The sequence below is a fragment of the Diadema antillarum genome, unplaced genomic scaffold (genome assembly GCF_040938485.1).
Source record: "Diadema antillarum isolate AM-2024a unplaced genomic scaffold, OU_Dant_1.0 seq00000122_RagTag, whole genome shotgun sequence".
In the NCBI taxonomy this organism is placed as follows: Eukaryota; Metazoa; Echinodermata; class Echinoidea; order Diadematoida; family Diadematidae; genus Diadema; species Diadema antillarum.
In genome coordinates, this window is record NW_027271202.1 from 1,068,424 (window position 1) to 1,078,179 (window position 9,756).

At 37.7% G+C, this 9,756-nt stretch overlaps 1 protein-coding gene across 1 annotated transcript; it reads left to right on the top strand.

Moving 5' to 3' along the window:
* Positions 1–3,894: 3,894 nt before the first annotated feature.
* LOC139727211 (uncharacterized) lies at positions 3,895–9,756 on the top strand. Its single transcript, XM_071638167.1, has 3 exons — positions 3,895–4,479; positions 7,183–7,279; positions 8,386–9,756. Exons 1-3 carry the CDS (start codon positions 4,009–4,011, stop codon positions 8,616–8,618), a joined length of 801 nt encoding a protein of 266 aa, XP_071494268.1. The 5' UTR covers positions 3,895–4,008; the 3' UTR covers positions 8,619–9,756.

The following is a 9,756-nucleotide window of genomic DNA, read 5'->3' on the forward strand; positions in this document are numbered from 1 at the left end:
ACTCATTTATTGCTTAAAATAGCGCAGGCCAATATATCTAAAATTTGTATTTTTGAACACTACAATGTAGTTTATAGCAGCTATAGTAAGCAGTGAATACATTAACAATTGATATTAAATACATGAACAACAGCAGGATCAAAGTTTAGAACTGACATTGAATATGCAGGAAACGAGGTGGTTTGTAAAAAAAAAAAGCACTGGATAAACATAAATACCTTTGTAGAGAATTGCTGCAACTCTGCAAGAATAGAAAGACAGATTGAAAAAAAAAAGAGTAGTTGATAGTAGGATAACTATACGAATAAAGTAGAATAGGGGATAGTGAATACATTTAGAATGGGGAGGGGGTAATACTAATCACGTTCCATAATAAAGTAAAGACAATTGCTCCCATGAAATATGTGCACCCTAAGCCAGACATACTAGGTCCTATAAAATCATTCTACTCACAAGCATAACCCTAACCCTAATAATATTATACTAATCCTCACATCAAGCCCTTATAGTCACAATCGCAACGCGTGGACAAAATAAGACAGGAGCGAGAAATTGTCACATAAGCAAAGACTTGCCGTAGCGGGTACATGTACAATATTGTACCAGATAAATTTTTTCAGTAGCTTAAGTGCTTCATTCAGTCGGCCACCCACCTGACCACACACGTACCAGGCAAGCGAATGTTCTTCTTTCATGAATCACTCTTGCTCATAGTAGTCTGACTGCCATAGCAGGTACAACTTGAAGCACTTCTTGGTTGGTTGTGGGTGACAGAGAAGGTGTGAAAAGACGTACAGACAGCGTGAACACACACTACTTTGTGATTCCTGTGCGATGTAAGTACGACATTTGCCAATTAGTTTATGCGTTCTCCAAATATAGAGATTCTTTCGGGATCCACAGTAAGTGTAGGATGGGTCAAAAGTCCAATGTGTGCACACGCAGTGGCTCAGCCAACGTATCCCACCGCTGGAAAACGAAACAGTATCCACCATGCCGTGCTAGCTGTGCTGGTGGTGAGCGAGAGGGATCCGGGAGGGAATTCTGGAAAGGGGAAGTTGCGATGGCATGACGAACTGCTTCCAATGCTCGTGGTCAGCTCGAGTGACGTTCGTACTTATATCTTGTGTGTGTTTGTAAATCATGGATGTATTATGTTTACACGTAAAGGGAACACCAATATAGTTTCATGTTTATCAGATAAAAGAGTAACTGCAACCAGGCTCCCACAGTATAACTGTACACGGAGCGTCCCGGGGTTAATTAAAGAGGAGCTTAATTAGCCAAACTAAAAATCCAGTAGTTCTTGGTTTAATATGGTTCAGCGTTCGGGCTCCCACAGTATTATAACTGTGTAAGGAGTGCCCGGGGTTGTTTAGGTTAGACGAGGGAGGTGGTAATCCCCATCTCTCTGGTTAGACAAAGTCAAAGTCAGAGCATGGATTGTAGCTCCGTGGTCAAAGACATAGGCTAGCTTTCAACTACTTTCAACGACTGTTTTGTTAGAGTCATACTCTTCAAAAGTTGTAGAATCTAGTCATGCTACACACCTTGTTTGAAACAAGAAATGAGAAGTAAGTTTAAATGCGTATAGTAATTGATAATATCATAATACTAGTATTCAATAAACTAACAGTGACACATGATTTGTGAGATACCTGATAATTTTTTTTACTATGTGGCAAAGTTGGAACTGTGTGCAGTTTGTGTAAAAGTGTTAATAGGCCATCAAACTCAGATCTGTTAGTAGTGTTAGAAAGATTCACGATAGATTGTATAGGCAGCATGCATATTGGCACACAACATGTAGGTTGTAGTCACCCCCCCCCCCCCCCCAACTACTCATAAAAAATGACTTGGTCATGATTGTGGTTTAAGATGAATCAAGATGTAACCACCTTTCTAGTGGCAAGTATGAAGTACACAGCAAATTTGCTGGGAGTTGGTTTTCCCCAGCATGCATTCTGTAAAGGATTTGCTTTCCCCCTCAAATGTCATATTGTGTCTGTGTTGATATTTATGTTGATATGTTTAGCCTTTTTTTTTCTTGTAAAATATAAGATTGTAGGTTTTGTATATACATGTAAAAAATACTTGACAAATATTTGTCCATGATGTAGCGTGAAATAGATACCAGTTTGTTTTGTATACATCAGTCTCAATTAGGAAAACCACATAAATTTGCTTCAAAGATTTTAAATGTGCAAAAGGCTAATATGTTTGAGTAGAGACAGTAAATAGAACTAAGAAATTTGAATGTCCTTGATGGCTGCCTGATTGATCGTGTAAAGTAGAAGGAATGGAAAGTAATGTCACAGAATGCAGACAGGAAACCTCAATTTCCTGAATCTCACAGCTTTCAAATTTGCTTTCATTGCTTAAATTGGGTTGAACAATGAGGGAAAGTCCCCAATGCCATCACATGACAGCCTAGTAAAACTTTCTGATACTAGAATTCATGGAATTCCCTTAGAGCCAATCTATGGAGAAATTTCAAAAGACTTATAGTTTCAAAGTTTGCTGCTGTTTCTGTTATAAGTGCAATTCAGGATATACAATGTATTAAGAAAACAGACAACCAGTTGAAAAAAAGTTAGAAAATAGAATTTACTCTACAAAACCAGACAGCTATTGGTGGCTGAGTTTTGGTAATTCCTAAAAAAAATCCTGCATCAATCCTTGATCAGTTTGAATTGTGTTCAAAGCCATGTAGCCCAAGATGAAACGGTAATACAGTGTGTTTATACACCTCAAAATCAGATACATGTACTGGGTAGCAGTACTCATGAGCAGCAGTGAGGGCCATCAATCTCACTGAAATCTTGCCTGCCTGACAAAGCAAAAACTTTAGATTCTGTATGCTCTTATCTCTTATGCTCTTAAAAAGAGGGTAAAGTCTATAAATGAGACAATGATGATAAACATGCATATACATGTATATCATTGTTTGGTATACAATTACACTCGTAGTAGTTTTGTTGACAAAGGTATAGATTGAGATAAAAATCTCACATTCAGTCTTAGATCATATGTGACCGTGCACCTCAAAACGAACATAAAGTCGCACACACTGGTTTTGCGTGAGGACTGAAAATAAGTGAAATGGGTCAACCTACCCGAACTTGACTTTTTCATATTTTCTGAAAGAGCGGGTCTTCTTTTACAATATGCTAAAATTTGGTATCATAAAACGGGCAGAAAGGTGTGTTTTTTAGCAGTTTATCTCGAACATTTTTGGTAGAATAGTGTGATTAGGTGTGTCTTTAGAATCCCTTTTTCATTTCTGAAAAACCTTGTCCACACTCTTCACTTTCAACTCTAATAACTTTTGAAAGGATAGTGCTACTGCTTTGAAAGTGGGTATTAATTATGGACAGAATGTGTTAATGAGGCATGCTTAAGTTCACTTTAATTTGATAATCCCTTCATTGTTGTTACTCTGGTGGTTTACTTCCTGTTTTTTTGTCCCATTCATCACACAGCCAGCACAGTTTGGTAAAGATTAAGCGCTTGAATAGACACTGTACTTCAGAGCCTCTTTTCTCAGTTCACACTTTTCCTGAGTTTGTGATTTCTTTCCAATATTTAGATAGGTTAGGAGAGTCCATTTGATTTGAGTTATACATCATTTTAAAGCTTAAAGTCTCCTCTTTCAGAATATGGTATCAACTAAAAATTCATGTCTGGCGACTTTTTGTTTGTTTTGAGGTGCAGGGTCACATATATTGGCTTTTGAGTAGGGTAACAGGCTTTGGGTTCATTTTGTTTGTCTTGTGTTCAATGTTTACCATCAATGACCTTGAATCTGACCTCATTATAGTGAATCACTATGTAATACATGTACTGTATTCCAGGGCACCTGTATTCCACCATAACTGTGTGCAAATTTGAGGAGTTGTCATCTTAACCCTCCTTCTCCCTTTATGTCTTGTCTCTAATCTGTCCAGGGTCTCTATGGTAACGTGCTAGTCTCTGTGTGACTCTGCAGCTGAACTACCAAATGCCTAGATGTCACTCTACTTTCCAATCTGCTGGAGGTCTCTCAGGCGTCACGTCCAAGCCACTTTACATCATCCAACACAGTCGAGGCTTTCTGTGCTAACATACTGGCAGCATCCTCTTCTCACATCCCTGAGCATTGTCAAGTCTTCAAGGCGTCAGTCTTCTAGTCTTCCACTCCGATACCTCCACCGTCCAGCAGCTACCGGTAGTTTGCCAAAAGCCAGACTTTGTCAAAGTATTAGCTCTCAGTGGCCCTGTAAGAGTTCCAGTACTTGTCTTGCCAAGCACAGCATCTTTCCAGGAGTTGGCAGTCAGGGTCACATTGGACTTGGCTCTGTGTCACTCTGCTCACAGTTTTCCAGTGTTGGAGATATAAAACAGATAACCACCCAACAAGAAAAAAAGACAGACAGAATGGCAGAAGGACGTAAAGGAGATTCTGAACAGGAGGAGATTAAGTACCCAGCTGTGGACACAGTAAGTTTAGCGTAAAGCAGTGATACAGCTGTAATTAGTGTGGAATGTACAATGCTATTTGCAAAGCTCAGGGAGACATCTTTGCAATAAAGAAGAAGTATTTTTTATGCCAATCAGGATTGTTGTACAACCTGGCTTAAGGACTTTATGAAGTAGATCAAATAAGGCAATACTAATTAAGTTGTTTAGGGCATTCCAAGAGTGTATCCAGGATTTTTTTTTTTTTTTTTGGGGGGGGGGGTCGTAATCAAAATTTTTGGACCTTTACCTTTGCGAGGGAGTGGAGCAACCGAGTGGGGGAGGGTGTGATAGGGGGATGTCCCCCCTCCCACGGTAGGGAGTTTTTTAATTTTATATCTTAAAATGGGGCCATTTGGTGCATACAAAAGTGATCTTTTCGGCATGGCAGTGCGGCTTAGAAATAAGGTATGGCATATTAAAACTAAGTTACGAAATTTACGAGGTTTTTGACAATTTGCTGGAACACCACCTGGTCACTTTTTTTCCTGTTGTATATAGTGTAAAAAGCCCTGAAAAAACAAAAATGTCTTTTACAAAAAGTGGACCTTTTGAAAATTTGGGGGGGTCGTACGACCCTCCCAACCCCCTCTTGCATACACCCATGCATTCTAAGTAGGATGAAATACTGTATTCAGTGTCTTTCTGTTAACACTATAAGCAATTATATCTGGATTCTTGTGGACAAATTGTAGTAGACTAAGTGCCAGCACATTCCTGCTTTTGTACTGGTGTGACATGGCATTGGCATGAAATGTGCCAGGGTTTTTACACACAAATTTCCAAGCTGATGGTACTGGTACCTACTGTTATAGAATATAATGTGATAGAACTCAAGCAGCAATGTGAGTTGTGATAAATGGTTTTCTTTCATGGGGCCTGGTAGTAGACTCTGTGGTCATTAGATTAATGAACGCAGAATCATTAATGTACAAACTTGTAAGCATTTCCTCATAAAAGAGTCATCTACAAGTTGATTTTTACTTGCTAATGTTTTATATACATGTATCTGAATACTCTTTACTGTGTGAATTGAATACAAAAAATAATAAAGTGCCAATGAGTATATCTCAATCTAGTTTGATGCATGATTTACTTTTGGCCAAAGCTCATCATATCATCACACTCTTGATCAGAAAAGATGAAAAATACTGGTACCCTCAATTTGTACTTTGATGGAGATTCCATCAAGGCGATTGCATTGCCATCCATGGTACAGTGCATCATGGGTATTCTTTTGATTACGAGAGAAACAATAATCAAACTTGCATTTGATATGAGCAGCTGTTGCTCTTCTCCAGTGTAGAAACAATGTTAGGGGTTTTCTTCATGAACAGTTTTCAATATAAATATCAAAGGTATGAATAAGTTACCAAAATGATTTATCAATAGGATCCCATATATTTTTTCATAAATAGCAACAAGTTACTTGTGGTCTAATCAAGTTCCTAAGAGAGTGCAAGTTCTTTGTCATGTATTTGTATCATGCTTTTTTTTACTACCGTGTGTCTAAAAAAAAACTATACACTTTTGAAATGACTGCCAAATAAGAAATATATGATTCTGGGGGAAAAGGTTTATATGTATGGATAGCTTATGGACTCAACTTTCGTATGACACCAAAAAGTCTAAAAATAATTCATGCTTGAATGAGCATTGCTCACTTTTGTAAAGGGTATGAAATTAGGCTGCGCAGGAATTAGTCTTCCAATTTTGTGAGAGGTGAGTGCATTGGAGCTTACAAAACTGAAGTTGATATGATAGGTAGGGATTATGTAACACTGAATATTCAATTATGGATTGTCAAACAAAGTAATGTCAAAGGTGTCAGCAATTTATTCTTCAGGTCAATGGGTAACCTGTGTAATAAGTAGCCAGTAGCTGTGACATTCCTTTTTCAACAAAATGTATTTGAATAATGATTTACATAATCCCCATCTGTTTATACTTGGTACATTTTGTTGAAAAAGGAATTTCACAGCTACTGGCTTCTTATTATTCAGGTTACCCATTGACCTGAAGAATATATAGCTGACATCTTTGACATTCTTTTTTTTTTTTTGACAATCCATTATTTAATATTCAGTGTTACATAATCCCTACCTATCATATCCACTTCAGTTTTGTAAGTTCCAACGGACTCACCTCGCGAAATTGGAAGGCTAATTCCTGCGCAGCCTAATTTTCATATCCTTTACAAAAGTGAGCAGTGCTCATTCAAGCATGAATTATTTTTAGACTTTTTGGTGTCATATGAAAGTTGAGTCCATAAGCTATCCATACATATAAACCTTCCCCCTAGAATCGTATATTTCTTATTCGGCAGCCATTTCAAAAGTGTATAGTTTTTTTTTTTTTAGACACACGGTATAACAATGTGTAAAAGTAGAAGCTGCCTTTTTCCACATCCCTATTTTTCTTCGTGGTTATTGATTTATGTGAGATTTGGAATTGATTGGTATTATTATCCAGTTTCTTTGTCATGAAAAATGTTTCTCTTGTTAGCCTCTCTTGTCAGCCATAACTAAAGTTATAGCCTTGTCTTGAATTCCTCTTAAGATAACATGATATCCTTTTTATTTTGAAATTTTTAAGGGTGCTATCAAAAAGCCTCAGTGTTGATTACAGTGTTGCCAGAAACATAAGTGACTGATCCACCATCTTTTGTTTGTATCTCTTGTACAGTATGGACCAATCACAATAAAAGGTTGTGACTTGCAACCTGGTAAGAGGAAGAAATGGTGTACGTGTGGACTGAGTAAAAAAGCGCCATGGTGTGATGGTAAGTACTGACTCATTTCATGTATCAAACATGGATGAACAGATGGATTTAATTTTTAAAGTTTCCAAAGTACTGGTACCCACCAGCAAAATAATGTACACTGCAACGAATATTATTTTTCATTCAAGGTCGTACAAAACAAAGACATTTCAGGAGGACGAAAAAAAGGAGATGAATAAGACAGAGAAGAAAAGGAAGAAGAGAGAATTACGTACGATAGAAGATGTATTTAAATACATCTCAACAACTATTCTGCACACAAATGGACTAATGCATTCAAATATGAATGATGGACCTCTTCAAGGAGAAATTTGCACATGAAGAGAAAGGCAGTCACAAAGGTTGAGCACAGTGACACAATTGATACGAAAATCAGGTCCAATCAAATGTTTGCTATACCTCCAACTTAGCTTACTGTCTTCTGAGCAAACTGTGTTTGTCTTGTGAATTGTAACATCTGTTGTCAATTTTTGCTCATTACAGTGTACAGAAAAAAAGAAGGAAGATGATATTCCAGTTTTACTCAATCTCTGTGACTAATTTCACTACTTCTGACTTACCTGTACATTTATTTACATAACATTGCTGAACTATTTTGAGCAGAATCATATGTTTCAGCATAGAAAATGTTGGATGTAGTAATCCAGCTCATTCAATTTACAAAATGTGCGAGGAGTCCTGCACAATCAGTGTCAGCTTTGTATTCAAGAAAGATTATTTTGTCTTGCTTCAGAAGACTGTGTTATAAGACTACTTGACACTCCAGTAGTGAAAAACTTCTGGAATGTGTGCATCAATCTTGCATCATAACTTTGATTTTTTTTCATCACAAACATCTGCAAAGACACTCTCCTGTAAAATACAAATTGTGATGATTATACAAGAACTGTATTTCAGTGGCTGAAAAACATTTATAATTCACTGCATGGTAGAGAAAATAATTGAGTTGCTTGCTGGAAGTTTTCTTGTGGTCCATCAAAGAGAATTTACAGTCTGGTACTCAAATCAGCTCGACTCTGATAAGATTACATGCCTTTGACTCTCTCTCTATGACTAGCCTTGATACAATTTTAAAATAAATTTCTACTTTCTCACAAATGCTGCAGGTGCACACAAGAAGACAGGATTCAGGTCTCTGAAGTGGGAGGTTCCTGAGAATCCTGACAGCGTCTACCAGATATGCAACTGCAAGTACACCAAGACGCCCCCATTTTGTGATGGCACACACACCAACCTACCTGAGGTGGTTCTAGCTAGGCAGAAGAACTGTCCCAACAGGGCTAACCATGAGGAATGTGTTAAGCTGTGTACAGGGTGTGGTTGGAAGGTGGACTTTTGATGCTGTCTTGCCTTGTACCCACAATCACTGGTGGTTAAATGTACTCTCATGCTAAGATGCTGTCCCTTCATTGCCCTACACCATTTTTAGCTCTTTATGTGCCACGTTCGCGCACCTGACTCAGTCGATGGCATGCCAACTTCGCATATTCTGCTCAAACGCACAAACCAACCCAAACCAAACCGATCGATAAATTGCCAAATGTCGCAGTACAATGAACACGTTTTTTGCGATTCCATTCCTGTCACATGTAGTTTGTATTTTATGTGGTAATTGACTATCAATGGATGTTCTCAACTGGATTTGCAAGTAAATTCTAAGTTTCTATCACTGTTTTGTGTGCAAAAATCATACCTTTACAATAATGTAGCTACTGGTAAAAGCAATCACAGATTTGTGGTTCAATTTACATAAAAAACAAAGCGTGACATTTCCTCTCTAGTGTTGCGCCTAACATGTCGAGGGTAACGAAAGTCTTTGAAAGCTTCATAGATTTGAAAAACAGAACCATTTCCCAAAGCATAACTATGTTGCAGTTTCAGAATAATGTGGCAGACAGGGGGTTTATACCATGGCACATAAAGAGTTAATTCTTTCATGAACTCTCCAGGGACTGGTGGTGAGTCGTGATTTGTAACTCAGCCATTGTTTTTCAAGTACATGTAACACAATCTTGTCATGTATGGCATCTCACATCAGAAAGATTGACTGAGTACCTCAGCCTTGCCCATCCAACCTCTTCAAACTGTATAAGAAAGGAAACCTACTAGTTTTGTCCGCGAAATGTCCCATTAGATTATCGTCTCCATTGCCCGTGGTTATGATACATTCACTACTAAAAAAACAAAACAAAAAAAAAACCCTTAAAAGCTGACAAACATCATGTTGTTGCTGAGTTTAGAAGTCATTTTAACTCATATTTAGATATTTATGCAAAAAATACCTTGAATGGGACTGAAGTCAGTGCACTGTATGTTTTAACTCAGGATGGTCAAGTCTGGGAGCTAAATGATGATGTAAACACCTGTTGTCATGCCTTGGTATCTCTTGAGGAATTACCTGGCAATGATTGACAAATGATTTGCTCCTCTCCCACATTCCAATGAAAATAAATCAAGTTGGCATATATTTTTCATGA

What these genes read in the sequence shown, in the direction of transcription:
- LOC139727211 (XM_071638167.1), top strand. Translation starts at nt 4,009, where the DNA reads ATGTCACTCTACTTTCCAATCTGCTGGAGGTCTCTCAGGCGTCACGTC. An exon ending in AGTACCCAGCTGTGGACACA is followed by an intron (nt 4,480 to 7,182) that starts GTAAGTTTAGCG and finishes TCTCTTGTACAG; the next exon opens with TATGGACCAATCACAATAAA. An exon ending in AAAAGCGCCATGGTGTGATG is followed by an intron (nt 7,280 to 8,385) that starts GTAAGTACTGAC and finishes CAAATGCTGCAG; the next exon opens with GTGCACACAAGAAGACAGGA.